Raw genomic sequence first — 15969 nt, 5'->3', positions numbered from 1 at the left:
TCATGGTTTCATCTAGACCTGTGCATTGCACACATCCATAGTCTTACAACACATGTGAAATGCAATAAGCAACCGTACCAGACAACCTATCCATTTTAGTGATTTCCCAGTTTTGTAAAGGAGGGTGGGAGAGGAATACTGAGGACAGCAAAATGAAAACTGCACTTTATTTTGCAGTATGTGCACTTACAGTTTATTTAGGCAAGAAATTACTGACTAAAATAAGTTAAAGGAATAGTTCACTTAAAAATGAAAATTCTGTCATCATTATGGACCCCAGTTACTATGGAAGTCAATGGGGTGCATCGACTGTCTGGTTACTCACATTCTTCAAAATATCTTCCTCTGTGTTCAACAAAAGAAAGAAATTCATACAGGTTTGGAACAACTTGAGAGTGAGTAAATGATGACACAATTTAGATTTTTTTAAGAGAAACTATTCCTTACATGGATTTAACATGGGTTAAGTTGTTAGGTTTAGGTTCTGGGTTAGTACAGAACCAATCATTAAAAGAAGGAAAATAAAAGGCTAGAGATGGTGTCTCACCTGCTCCTCCCGTTGGCCAGTAGCTGGGGGAAGGAGAGAAGACCTGGGCAGCAAAGTCCTCGAAGGTCATGTTCTCCTTGTGGTTCTGAATGATGGCCTCCAGGTAGAGAGCTCTCTCCTCATAACTGACGGCCCATCAAGGAAAATTACATTCACATGACAGAAGATCATCACAGGGTTCACAAATACCCAGGAAAACAGCACAGAAAAAGAGTTATAATGCTGTCAGCATCTAAAAAGTAGAAATGTTGTGTGAGTAACACACTAAAATGTATGCATGCATATTCAAAACCTGTGAATCAAGATGTTTGCACTATTTTTATGCCAATGATGCCAAGTGCAACTGGTTCTCATTAGTTTTGTTGCCAACCAAGTCTGAATATGCAAAAGTGCAAGGAAGCTTTTTGAGCTCTAACAGTAGATCTAACACATATATACGTTTTTAAAAGATGTCTTAAAAAAAAAAAAAAACCTAAGAAACAATGCTGTCAATATGTTAGTACTGTATGTATACATATAAATACTCATAAGATCACGCCAAAATGCATCAGTTAGGGTTAGTGGATAGAATATAGTCTGCACAGTATAAAAAATAAAATAAAAATCCACATAACACATGGAAAAATGTATGTGTAAACTATTAAAGGAATAGTTCACTTAAAAATGAAAATTCTGTCATCATTAAAAAATAATGACAGAATGTCTTTGTGACCCCTTTGTGCTTAAAGGGGTCATATAATGGTAAATGCACTTTTACAAGTTGATTGTACTGAAATGTGTGTTGGCAGTGCCTGTACACAACCATCATAAAATGATAAAAATCCATCCAGTGGTTTTTTTTAAATCTCCTTATACGTTTCCTCCCCTCTCAAATCAAGCCGTTCGACCTAGTGACGTCACACGGTCGGATGCCCCTCCCGCGATTGTTGATTGACAGGAGCATTTCAACACAGACCCGCCCTCGCTCGTGAACAAGCTGTCAATCATAGTCCGCGCGTCATTGTTGATACTGGCACTGTCTATGAGCAGAATGGCATCTAAGCGATTGTGGTGTTCTGTTCTTGGGTGTAATAAGGAACACATCAGTCATTTTGACGAACCGCTGAAGACGCAGTGGCTGAGTTTGTTTTCGAAGGGAATATTCCCCACGATCAACGTCAATGCTTTCATGTTTGCGTGAATCATTTCACACACTAGACTGCTCGAGGGTCAGTAAAGCTGTTTTTTCTAAAGAAGCTGCTCCTGAAAAAAGGATCAGTACCAACTATTCGTGTTCGTGCTGCACCTCCAGAAGAAGAAGTGAGTGTAACATTTTATTAACCTTTATATTAATATTTATATTAATCTTTGCAAATCGCTTGCACGCTTCACGATGAATGCGGCTAAGGTTTACACTCAGGATACATTACGGCATGTTTTCTATGTACGACGTTCTCGATATAATTCATAATCCCACGTTTATAATGAACAACGCGTTATGGTTATTGTGTTACAAACAGTGTGCGCACAGAACAGAGGGGCGGGGTGAGCAAAGCTCATTATCATTTAAAGACACATGCACTTAAACGGCGTACTGAAAACAGAGCTGTTTTTGACCAGGTAAAATTAGTGTTTTCTTAAAATACTAATGATAATTTTTAATTAAAGTATATTACAAACTTTTAATTTAGACCCTAAAGAATCATATTAGCTTGTACAAAAATGGCATTATATGACCCCTTTAATGTATTTGTAAAAAATTTAAGGAACACTTAATACTAATGCACTTAATGTCCAACAAATGCTGGTTTAAAGCACTTAATTAATGACATTTTCTGATTTTCTGTGACTTAATGTAAAGTGAGTACTATTTACGGTTAATATGTTGTTAACAAAGCATTATCTAACTCTTTACATATGAGCTAATTAAACAATAATAATTTGTTAATTGCATGAAGAACTCACTATATATATATATATATATATATATATATATATATATATATATATAGAATGTAGAGACTACAATATATAAACTATTAATTAACTATAAACTAATTGTTTGCAAATGATTTGTAAGTACTTTATTACTGTATACTTTTTATAAAGTGTTACCAATGTAATTTATTAGTCCAGTTTTCAGTGATCCTTTAGAAATCATTCTAAAGGTACGGTCACATTTACTGCAAAATTTCACAGGCGAAATCCAGTCATTCCAATGGGACTATATTTGTGGAAACCATGATAAACTTTTTTAAGAGACTTTGATGATACGAAAGTTCGAAAGTACAGCATTTGTTTGAAAAAGATTGTTTTTGTAACAATGAAAAAGTTCTGATTTAAATAAAATAATCAATTTACAAAAAACCTCCTAAAAAAAAAGACCTCACATTTTTTAATGGTTCATAGAGAGTATTATAATGTACATGTCTTGGTGAAAGTGCATTATTTTCTTGAACATACTGCTAAACTTCTCCTTTTGTGTTCCACAGAAGAAAGAAAGTCACACAGGTTAAGTAACACGGCGCGGAGTAAACGAGTTTTTTTTTTTTTTTTTGCACAGGCAGCTAAAATAATCAAGGGAAGTAAATTAAAAAGGAGATGTAGCGGAAGACTTTTAGAAAAAGGACAGTTAAAATTACAGTTTGCTTTAATCACAATTTAGCTTCAGGATCCGCCACATTCCACTTGGCATTTCAGAGCAAATGGAAACTTCATGTAATAGGTTGGGCACTGGTACTACACAGCAGACGAAACAAATCAAATCTTCCTGAAGCCATTTGCACCGCAGTCATTACACACATGGTGAGCGTGGCCTGTTCAGTTACAGCCACAGTCCGTTAACCGTCCAAACAAACGCATGAGCAGGTGTTTCTGCCCTGACGTCCACATACACACCAACACAAGTCTGGCAATCACTCAAGAGCTAATACACGTATACAATCAGTGTGCATTGCTGTATTTATATGTATATGTGTGTGTGTGTGTGCTCTAATGTGTAATGAATAGGTTGAGGAGTGGAGGCACATGCTTGCCTGCTGAAATTCTGGAGGGCCCGACTGATGCCATTCCCATCTCATTAGGGAGGCTGCTTATTCCGCCAGGCGCTAGGCTGTTGCCAAGGCCTTTGCACTCCATCATGACCACGCTGGCTTCGCCACACCAGTGTGTGTGTGTGTGTGCCACGTGCCGGCGCAGCAGGAGCTGAGGCAACCGTGACAAATTGTTGAAAAGGTCCGACTGAACCCAATGCTGACAAGCACCTGAGCCTGAGGGCTGCACACAAGGAGGGAGCGATCGGCTTCACTTCTGCCTGCTTTCTGCTCAAAACACACAGCGGGAAGGGAGGGGGCGCGCGGATCTGGGTGAAAAACTTATAGCTTAGCCTCGAAATAAAACCAACTGATCAGCAACAGACGGCACACGGTGTTATCAATGTGTACGTACAAATCTGAGTATTACAGGGGTATTATCTAAAAATGAAAGGTTTTGCTGGTATGGAAACATGGGCAACATTATAGGAAAGAGATTTTGTATCAGGAAGAAAATCCCTATGCACAATATAGCTTAGCCTGGAATAAAACTGATAAATACAGCATGCATACATAAACATAAAATCGAAAGATTGCTATTATGGAAACACAGTAAAGTGCCTTTATGGTTCATCAGGAAAGAAAACTTAAGATGAATGACAGTGAGTACTGAAAACACATCTGAGATGTAAAGCACATTAAGTAATGGGTGCGAAAGAAAAGTGTATGTGCGTGAAATAGAGGACAGAGGGAGGGAGGAAGGGGAAGAGAGGAATGAGAATAAGGGATAATAAGCCTGATCCCACTAGGTCAACAGAGCCATATGGCGTGCCATTATCAGAGATGCAGATGACTTAAGCGTGGCTCAGCTATTGAGATTCCTAAAACAAATATTGACCTCAGCCAGAGTCACTGCTGCCATCAGCCAACCTGAACACCCACTTCCTGAGGATAAAAAAAAAAATGCTAACCTCCCATCTATTGAACACATTTATGCTGCAGTCACAGCACATTACATATCATACATCATACATTCATCTGCGCCTAAGCGATGTTTGCGGCTTCGCCTCAGTTCTGGCACACCTCAGATTTACGTGATACTGCTCCGGCAGCTGTTTACATAAATGCACGCTGGTCTTTAGAAATAGGATTTGTGCTTTATTGTTCCTTGTATGCTTGATATTATAGTATAAAAAAGGTGTTGACAACTAACTACAAAAAAAAAAGTGGTGTAGAAGCTATTTTCACTCAGAAACTGCTAGTAAATTTCACAAGTTACAAAGATATGGCAAGTAACACATTGAATTAAACCTAAAATTTTCTTGTAAAACTTATCTCGAAAGATATTTTTTAAAGTGTAGAAGTCAAATCCATCAAGCTGCTTTTACTGACAGACTTTGATTTATGATTTGTCCACCATCACTACCCAACATCTCATCTCTGCCTCGGGTTTCTCTAATTGTTGTGGCACAGGTTGTTCCTTTGAGTACACGAGGTGGGTTCCTGCGGGCTGGATGACGGTGACATGGACTAATTCAATAAAGCAGAGAGCAGTGACGCCGTCCAAGCGCTCGTCTCTGTCGGAAGCAGGGAGATCTGAACATACAGGAAACACGCTGAATGTTTGCACAGACTGAGGTCTTTTAGATGACACTGTTCCAAAATGCTAATGTTGAGAGAAAAACAAACACGGGACCGTTCTGTATTTTCCGCAGGCGAGCGGGAACCTATATAAAGTAGTCAATGTTAATAAAGTTATCCGAAGTTTAGGGATTTCCCAACGTGATTGTAATTTAAGTCACCATTTCAGCACCTGTGATGGAAAAACTCTCCAGTCTGATGGAAACGAAACGTAGTGGGAATTTCCAAACCCGTGTAAGAACATGACTCCCAAAGTTTCACGCGCCCAGAACACGCTACACAAAATATTTTAGAGAGAGCTGGAATGGGATGTGGTGTCAAAAGGGCCAATTTAAAATCCCCCTGAATTGTAAAATAATGTGATGACCTCATTCAAGCACAGGTCAGATTGTGCGTAGATGGGAGAAAGGGATAAAGGGGATAAAAAAAAGTGTGTAAACAAAAAGTACAATAGCACTGTTACAACAGAGAGGGAAAAACAGACGAAGCAAATCCACTTTGGAGACAAAAATGTCCTCTAAGCATGCGGAGGGGTTTTAACAGATAATGCTCTTTTTCCACTATTTTGGAGGCCACTTTGCCACCCCACGGTGCACCAGGTGACAAAGGCGAGGCATTAAAGGCTGTCGAGAGCAGAAGCCCAGGGGACCGCACAGACTCATTGAGTATTCAGGAACAGTCCAAAACAATCTATTCAACTGGGTCTTCAACCAGAACACTCTGAAGCAGAATACACTCGCAGAAGCTTCAACTGGTCTGTACATGTTACTACTGTGAAATCAACAAACGACTGTTTATACATCGCAGGGAAACATGTGGATTTGGATTCAAGTATGAATCTGAATCATCACTTGTATAGGGGTGTATCTTCTATTGTAATATCGTAATTGTTGTTTTAACGATGTACAAGCTGACATTCACTTAGCCAAAACCAAACAATAAGATGCCTTGAGATTGCACTTTTAGTGTGTGATGTAGTCTAGCAGAATGCAGTTAGAATTACCCCATTTTTTTTATTTATGGGGGTAAAAAAAAAATCAGCACAAATATAAATGTGATTGTTAATATAACAACAGTTTAATAAACAAGAGGTTAATATTGTGTTGAATTTTAAACTTGGTATTCAGGAAACACATTTCGTTACTGAATGAATACGCGCTTTTGAACAAATCAGTCGAGTTAATGATTCAATGACCCATTAAGACAGTCACTCTTCATTCCTGAAAGAATCAGGAATTTGAATCAATGACTCAATGACTCACTCATTACACAAACCTATTGGCAGTTTTAGTGTCATCTTTAAAATATAATAAATAATAATAAAAAATTATATTCATTTTTAGAAAACAATGTTTGTTCTGACATAACATATAATTCATTACATTTATATAGCGCTTTTCTCGGCACTCAAAGTGCTTGTCATAGAAGGGGGAATCTCCTCAACCACCACAAATGTATGATGCATAAATCTAATTAGGTGAGAAAAAAAAAAACCCTTATAAAAGGTAAAATGGCCCTGGAAATCAATAAAAAAAAAAGAGTAAGTTTTATCTGCTGTGAATTGCACAGACTATGAAGAATTTGAAAATCTTCGGGAGTCAGCTGTCCACGACAGGCATAAAACCAGTCAAGGTACCAGCACAAAAACACACTCAGCTAAATATCATGTAATTACTGATATCAAGAAGAATTTTTTTTGTCAATATTGCACACTCCTACACACATACTTAGTGGTTATTATAAGTCAGATGTTTTACCGTACGAGTAAGTCCATTCGTTTTTATCACCCTACCCTACTAAATTAGCCATCGTGAAATTATAATTTTTCCTGACGTGTGTGTCAGGGTGATAGAGCGAGATGAAGAGAATGTGTGTAGTTGTCCAGATGGTAAGGGGTGGCCAGTGGGGAATTGAGAGGTCAAGCACTTTGGCAGATCAAAGCCAAGGTCAGGTGGCAGTAGTGGCCATGTTCAAGGTGCAAAGGGACTCCGAGGGCCTCAGATGGCTTCTCATTAGCAGTCAGCTCAGGGCCCAGACCCCAGGGACCGCCTTCTGAACCCATCCCACCCTGAAACCCCTCCCCTCAGTCCACACACACACAACAAAAGATCTCACCCCGCAGGACACCTCAACACTGCTGACTCAGGGTCACAATGCCAGTTTGACAATGCGCATACATCCATCACATGTTGGTGGAGATAAGGAAGTAGCAAATGAAGCAGGGTAACAGGAAAGGACAGCCGTGGTTAAGATTACATCATGAAATATCAGAAAATGGTCCTGTTAATGGACCTTAGTCAGAGTAGACATAATTGTAGTGTGATGTGAACTGAAAACAAGACTGTGAGGGATGTGGATATCGGGGACCGGATTCATGAAAATCATCTTAAAAGAAAGATGTTAAGCAATTTCTTAGGATAAATTCTAAGAAATTTGTAAGAATGTTCCTTGGTGCAATTCTTGAAAAATTCTTAAGTTCTCAAATATATTCTTATTTTTGTTTTCTTAAAAAGAAAAAGCCAGGTTTTGGTGTTATCTGATTGTATGATGGTAATAATCGAAATAAACATTCACGTTATTTCCGTTGCAACTGGCTTGACTGGATTCAGAGTCGAGTTTAACGCATGTTTTGGATAGGATAGGTCTGTTGCATTAATAACTTCACTAAGCATCTTGGGCATTTAAGACTTAAGAACTAAGTTGGAGATTATCCATTATTATCCATAATTAACATATATGTTATGCTATTTATGATTTTAAGAATATTCTTTTCAATAAATTTGTTTAAAACAATCTTAAGAAATGTTTTGGGGAATACAAACTATTCCCAACTGTATTCTTGAGTTCACAAATAACAATAAAATAGCAGTTAAGAATAATTTTATTCTTAAGAATGTTTTGTAAATCTGACCACAGGTCTTATTTTCACAACCGTGTTTTCTGGAGTTTTCTACCCTGACCAAGGTCTGTAAGCATTTATTCTGTAAGTTTAAACTAATTTTGTATTTTACCCTATAATTAATACTTTGATCAAATGGAACAGGTTTGTGACAAAGTGCAGAGAGCAGATGGACACAGTGACCCAGAGGGGCCTGAGGAAGAGGAAGAGAAAGAGCTGTAATGCTAGAGCTGTTTCAGTTGGGTTTAGAGCTCTATTAGCATCGCAGGGGTCAATTATCAGACAGAGGCTTGAGGCCTTGCACTGCTGTGTCTGGTTAAGCTGAAGAAAGGCCAGGTCTGATCAGAGATGGAGGCTGTAATTGAAACATAAGGAGCCTCTGGAGTTCTAGCCTGAGGACAGGCCACTTCGCTGCGCTTCTGCATTTAACTGCCGAGCCTGTGACAGTGATGCTTGAACAAAAAAAGTGCAAACTGTACAATTGAAGTCTATGGAGAAGTACACTGGGACAAAATAAAACAGTGTTTTAAACGTGTAGCTACAAGACACACCTGTTGACATGAGACTAGTGTGATAAAAATCACTAATCAATTGTTTGAGCAAAGTTACAATACTGTTAAAAGGTTTGGGATGAGTATGATTTTTTTTTTTTATTAATACTTTTATTCAACAAGGACACATTAAATGTATCAAAAGTGACAGCAAAGACATTTATACTGTTACAAAATACTTTCTCTTCTTTCCATTCATCAAATAATCTGAAAAGACACTGAAGACTGGAGTAATGATGCTGAAAATTCTGATTTGATTACAGGAATAAATTACATTTTACGATATACTAAAAAAGAAAACAATTATGTATTAAATTTCACATTATAAGAGTTTTTCCTCCATTTTTGATGGGATAAATGCAGCCTTGGTGAGCAGAAGAGACAGTAGTGTACATCCAACTCATGTCATAAGAATGTCAAAATCTGGCTACTTTCACATAATATGCACAAGGCTATCAGTCAAGTACCTATCCCAATTTTATTTTTATTGTTTTGCTTTTTAAACCCTCAGGAATTCCCATAAACGTTTACCGCAACTGCACTAATGCACTCATATAATTTATTCGCTTTTACTACAAACGCTGTAACATTTTACCAAAAAAAAGTGACTGCTCAATGGTCATCAAAGGTCTTCCTCATTACACTGCTATTAAAAAGTTATTTTAATTAACCTCTATTATAGACAGAAATGATGGACAGGAACGTTTATGGACAGACATTTAAAGTTTAAAGAGCAAATGCAAATTTCCATCATTTCATTGCTGTAACTATCAAGGCACGGCAAAGGTTAACAATACGCTTCTGCTCACCCCTCTCTTATTTGGCCTCTAAATGGGCTCTTGTGAGAGGAAGGAGAAGTTGAAGAACTGGAGAGTGACCATGCATGCTCAACCTCCACTCCAGCCAAGCACCAGCCATTAACCTCCACCAATCACATTGACCTTGCCGTCTAGTCGGGGAAGAGGATAATTGGCTGGTTTAGAAAAAAGGCCCCGCTGCTTTTGGGATATTGTCCGAGCGAACACACTGCTGACATTCTCTATCTGTGAATGGAATGTTCTGCATACAGATGCCTTTCCATTTCTGCTGCACTTGTGCTCTAATTAGGCGCTGACACCAGCAGTCAGATCAAACACACTTCCACAGTCTCAGCTATGCTACAATTATATAGTATCACCACCACAGACTTATATCGTGTCATGCTGTGTGATTGACCATTTGTTATGCTGAGATATGGGAAAGAACAAAACACAAACTTGGTTAAGGTGTTTATCTGACAAAATTATATGGCAAAAAAGGCAAACCACAGTTCCAGGTTTAGTTTTTCCTATGCACAAAAAATGCATAGAAAAACAAAAATATTCATTAACTACAACATAATCAGTTATTAATATTTTTGTTTGTTCTCTATTGTTTTTAAATGTCTTGGCCAAAAATTACGCCAGCACAATTTGGCATGTTTCATTGCGTTATCACAAATAAAACAATTGACTCCAAGCACAACTGCACAAAATGCTTACAAAATCTTGCATTTTTTTATAATATTTGACGCTGCAGATTCAGGGCTGGATCATACTCTTAAGCCCAAAGTTTACTTCAGTTTTGGCGCAAATACTTGGCATATGCATGCAGCCAAACACAGAGGCTTTTGAAGTATTTTACAGCGCGCTTTAACCGGTTTGGCTTATTGCGATTATGAAATTGCAAAGGCTGCGATTATTTGTTATGTGCAGCATGTCAGTGATGTACGGCTCTGTGATCAGTAGTAAACGCTGCTCCATCTGAAAGCACTGCGAGTATGAGTTGCTTATAACGTAAATTTTGAAAAAGCAAAACACGCCAATCAAAGCGTTTCAATCTTCTGTTTATTCGGCTACAGATAGTATGATGCCCAAAGGGATTTCCTAGAACGATGTGCGTTATCGTAATTCTTCGGGGGATATTTGGAGTTTTTGCGCAAGTGCGCCTCTGGCGTCCAGATGGAGCAGCATTTACTACCGATCACAGAGCCGTACTTCACTGACAAGCTGCGCATAAAATAATTACAGCCTTTGCCAAAATCATATGCGGTTTCATTTTGATGAATCGTGCAGGCCTAGTTTCATCCTTGTCCAGTGTCTGCGCTATTTCCCTCCAGAAGTTATGACCGATAAAATGTCTTTGTGCATGTTTAAATTAGAGTTGCGTGTACCTCTTAACCCCCTCAAACAAGCGCTCATCAACACGGTTCATCAACTTTTGTTCTTACATTTACATTACATTTATTCATTTAGCAGACGCTTTTATCCAAAGCGACTTACAAATGAGAACAATAGAAGCAGTTAAACTAACAGTAGGACAACAATATGCAAGTGCTATGACCCTTCTCAGTTTAATCTAACGCAGTAAATTATAATTATTTTTTATTTATTTTTTTGAGAACTTTTTCTTGCCGTCTTGCGTACAAATTTGACTTACATGCATTCTAGCCGCAAATGTTAAAATATTTAAACGCAACTGAAGCTCAAATCAGATCCAAAAATTACAGATTTGCATATGGTCGGAACTCCTGTATTACTCTCCACTGGACACAAATGATTTCCGGTCTCTCGTCCATGTGAGATAGTGGAAAGGCGGCTTGATTACACGGTTTCTGAACATGCAGCATTTACAGAAGTACTCTCAGCCTTAAATGTTAACTCGAAACGCTCCGCCAATGAAAGAATGAAGTATCGCTTCTATTGCCAATTAACCATTTATGAGGGCTTTTATGGGATGGGAAAAAGTTCTCAAATCTGAGAAGAGCAAGCAGCAAGAGATGTACAGATAAAGAGCGAGCACAATGGACTTGATGCCAGTTCCCGTCAGCTCCAGTGCCCGTGGGATGGCAGGTGTTGATTGGTGGATTTCTATGGCACCGCTGTAAGGGTACCTGTTGTCACGGCACTGGACGGAGGCGCGAAGCATGTCTCCGTGGAAAAGCCAGGAGGAGGTGTGAGGTGATTATGGGATGGATGGGGGAGGGGAAGAGAGGGAGAACTCCGGAGGGACGAGTGAAACAATGCTGCTGATGTGCTCGTCATTAGCTCAAGGCCCTGGCGTCTCATTACTCAGCTTGTTCTCAGAAAGAGACGATGATTACTGATCAAGAGTGCCAGAGTGAGCGTGTGCATGAGACACGGAGAAACTACAACAAACAAGGGTGGGGACGCGTCAGAAAACATCCCTCTCGTCTTTCAGTCAGTAATGTCAGCTTCTGAAGGATGTGCGTGTGTGTGTGTGTGTGTGTGTGTCTCTTCCACTTTAACACGAGACTAATTAAGCCCAAAGCCCAGAGCTGAGGGGACATGAAGGGGAGTTGAGACAGGTTAATTGAACCTCAAGGGGGACGTTCACACCCTGCACATCTCACCTCTCCAGCATCCATCTCAGAAGGAGACGCAGCGACGTAGAGTTACGAGCGTGACATCACTTCCCATGCAGATTCCCGTATAGAGCTGCCAGGCAGGCCGAGTCTGAGCGCAGATTTACGACGGGTTTAAATCAAACGTTTCTGCACTACCTGAGCGTGAACATAAAGGCTCCTCTGCCTACGGCGCTCGAAGTATTGATCCGATCTATGGGTCAAAGAAAAGGGCTTGTTGGCATAGAGTGAGAATGTAGAGAGGTTAACAGGTTACACCGCACTGGAAGATACAGGTGGCACTCGTATTATGGATCTCGGGGGAATTGTTGATTAAGGTGAGGTGTATGTGACTCGGCAGTTTTCCACATAGAGAAGACGCGTATCCTGAACGCCAGTCCGTCTCGCTTTCTCACTAGAGAAAGCTCTGATAGGAATGGGGAAGTAACTTTTGAGGCTGTGGAAAGTGGGAACACAGGATTTTCGAAGACACAACTGGACGTGTCTCTCAGAAATGTTCACTGGTCAACCAATGCCAGCACTGCAGCAAAATGTTTTCAACTTCTGGTCACATGATGAAGCGTTGCTTTTGTGAATCTTTGTACTTCTCCTCTACCACCTCGCGACAAACCATAGGCACTGAAATCAATGGCTTTGCTGCATTCAACTCTAGTGCGTAGGCATCTTAAGACTTGAGAAGATTGCATACCCACACATTGCTTAACTCCAAATTATAGTGAGCAGTCTTGCTTTCTGCTGTCTACATAGCATGGCACAGACGAAACCAGTTGATCATATTATCCAGCATGATGTCACACATTTGCTTATTAGACTAATGACCTAGAATCAAACAAACAAAACACTTAAAAAAATTAAATAAAATAAACTTTTCAGTTATGGTCATTATACATTACTAGAAGAGTCCATTTTTATTCAAATGAACTTTTTTTTTTTTCTCTATCTTGGAGGATTTTGTAATCTTTCCAGATAAATGTTTTAACAAATTCAGACTGATAAGGGCTTTAATATGAGATGCGATGAGGGAAGTAATCAAGCCAACAAACCACTACTATAAAAGGCAATTGGGAACAGTGCTGCTTTTAAAAGAAGTTTTAATAAGATGGAGCCATCAAGGCAGACGCATCTCAAGTCAGAGGTGGGCAGCGCAGGTTCTTTGAAGAGCTCTTTTGTATCAGACACAGGCCTCTTTGTGATAAAAAGCTCCAGCATTTATAAAGCCCTCCTCACTGAGACAATGAGATTAATTCACATGCGAATATGCATTGGGCGCTGAATAATCAGCTAAACATGCGGTTCTGAATGGACATGGATTATAAGAGAGATCCTGTGATCCTCTTCTAAGGTATCAGACGAATGCATGGAAAATTAATAATGGTGTTAAACAATGATCCAAAATCAAAAAATCTAACTCTAGTTTCAGTGAGAGAAAAAAGACAGTGAGATATTGTCTTTCTACAATATCAGTAGTACAGAATATCAAATTAATTCATTCAATACATGCCTTTACCACACATGCTGTTTATTAGGAACATGTAACCAAAAAAATAAAAAAATAAAAAAATCTAAATTATATACAGTCAAGCTTTTTAATGGCGTTAATTATAAATAATAATTATTTGTCAGTTAGTGAGATTTATATACTATATATGCATGTGTTGTTTTGTTAAGTATCATATTTGATACGCCAAACTTTATGGATGATATAGTCTGATATAGTGAGACTATGGAGATCATAAAAAAAACAATAAAAAAAAAAAACATACATTTTATTCAGAGGCCCAAACTGAGCAAAAATATGCAATTTGGTGCAGCTGCTAATATTTATACAGTATGGCTAAAAATGAAGATGCAATTCTAATAGCTTGCAATGTAAATCAATGAGATCTTTATAACAGTATGAATATTCAAGTAAACCTAATTTGCTTCAGTCCAGCAAGTGTTCAACTATTTTACTAAATATTACTAAAAATGTAAAAGTTATTTTTTACGTTTACTTTCTAAAAATCAGTAAAGATTTCAAAGCAAAAAGACACGTGAACAACAAGCTAAAGGGGGACGTTTTTACAACTATACTAAAAGGCCTTTTACTTGTTAAAAAAACAAACTATCAATCAGACGACGGAAGGCATGGAGTAGATCGTGTGCGACAGGTTTTCAGCAAAGATGTGTTGATAATTAAGATAATTTTGAATTTTGAGTATCGGATATGATACAGTAGGTTTTAAAGGGTTAATATTTATAGGGTTTGATATTTAACTTTAAGCATGTTTAGTAGCAATTTGGCTTTTTTTCTGAGGTATCAATTAGTATTCCCTGGTGAAATGTTGATATCACAACAATCTGAACAATCAGAAATGAGAGAAAAGAAGAATATGTGTAGGTGGGGATGATAAACAGACTTCTGGAGTAGCTACTCTCTCTCTCCATCTTGTCTTTTGGGGGGGGGGGGGGGGGGGGGTAATTCCTGCCTGCAGGCGCTCTGTGCAGTCAAGCGCACTATTACGAGGCAACAATTAAGCGGGATGTGGAAGCCGGCACCTGGTCCAAGGCATTCAGTGGCTTTCAGCAGCAGCTGACTGTACAGTGTCCTCCACACCAGGTGGTCCTCCTTCAATGACATTAGCTAGTGACTCCAGGGTTAATAAAGGGCCCGCATTGGCCCAGTGTGCTAGCACAAATCCCATTCACTTAGCCACAGACACTGGCTCTTTAAATGGGCTGACCAAACAATGTGCTCTCACAACACCCACATAAAGACAGCTCGAAACACACGTTGAGAATGTTACTTGTCATCAGAAAGCATACAGGCTGTCTTTAAAATGTAAATACATCTTATGGATATTCTGCTGGAGCAGCTGTAATGTTTCCTAATATTGGTCTCCTTTTCTGCACAATCACACTGATGTGACCATACAAACATTTCTATATTTCTATATTTCATAATCTATATTTCTCACAATATTACGGTGATCCTTAGATTGTTTTTAATCAATTTTTTGTCCTTTATCTAAGGATCCAATGATCCATGATCCAACATTTTTAATTGTGATATATTTAGAGCCATACACCACCAGTCAAAAGTTTGGAATAATTCAGATTATGTTCAGCAAGGCAGCAAAAATACAGTAAAAACAGTGATATTTTGAAATGTTATGACAATTTGAGTTTTATATTTGATTTAATTTGTTCCTGTGATGCAAAGCTGAATTTTCAGCATCATTACTCCAGTCTTCAGTGTCACATGATCCTTCAGAAATCATTCTAATATGCTGCTCAATTATACATATATGAATGTAATTTGTCCTTGCCAAATACAGGTATTAACTTCTTTAAATAAATAGTAAATGTATAATGAAACAAAATAAATAAAATAAAATAAATAGAAGTATTAAGTTCTCAAAATATTAGAGTATTACATATTTAGTGCATATTTAGTTTTTAACATTGATAATAATTATATTATATAAGTATTTTTTTGTACATTATTACACAATATATTTTTGATCAAATAAATGCAGCCTTGGTAAGCACAAGATACTTTTTTCAAAAACATAAAAAAAACATGGTAATTAGTCAAAACATTTGACCGGTAGTGTGCATTTATACTAAACGGGTAATTCACTTTATAAAATAGAGATTACAAATCAATACAACATATCAATTGCATCATACTTGTGGGAGATCAAGCCAAAACCCTGGGCTGGTGTGGGGGAGGAACTATAGACACCTCCTCATAAAGCCTGTGCATCCTCACCTCACAGCTTTGTGCATTAACCCTCAATGAGACTCATATACATGACAACAGCTATAGATTTGTAGTGGCTCTGCCACAGTAATTAAAAGGCTGTATGAACTGTTTGAAACCAAGACCTGCAAATCACAATGAGATGCTAAGAGCTTTCATTTCAGCAACATGC

At 38.3% G+C, this 15969-nt stretch overlaps 1 protein-coding gene across 3 annotated transcripts in view; it reads right to left on the bottom strand.

Moving 5' to 3' along the window:
- Window positions 1-15969, bottom strand: part of ralgapa2 (Ral GTPase activating protein catalytic subunit alpha 2) — a 176378-nt gene that overhangs the window by 10987 nt on the left and 149422 nt on the right. For all 3 annotated transcript variants that reach the window (XM_082143396.1, XM_082143395.1, XM_082143397.1), the window contains one exon: window positions 548-672. In XM_082143396.1, coding sequence (XP_081999522.1) covers window positions 548-672 — 125 coding nt within the window. The remainder of the gene's footprint in view (window positions 1-547; window positions 673-15969) is intronic.

Source organism: Leuciscus leuciscus (genome assembly GCF_965113295.1).
Source record: "Leuciscus leuciscus genome assembly, chromosome: 17".
In the NCBI taxonomy this organism is placed as follows: Eukaryota; Metazoa; Chordata; class Actinopteri; order Cypriniformes; family Leuciscidae; genus Leuciscus; species Leuciscus leuciscus.
This window is presented reverse-complemented; position numbering and strand designations above follow the sequence as displayed.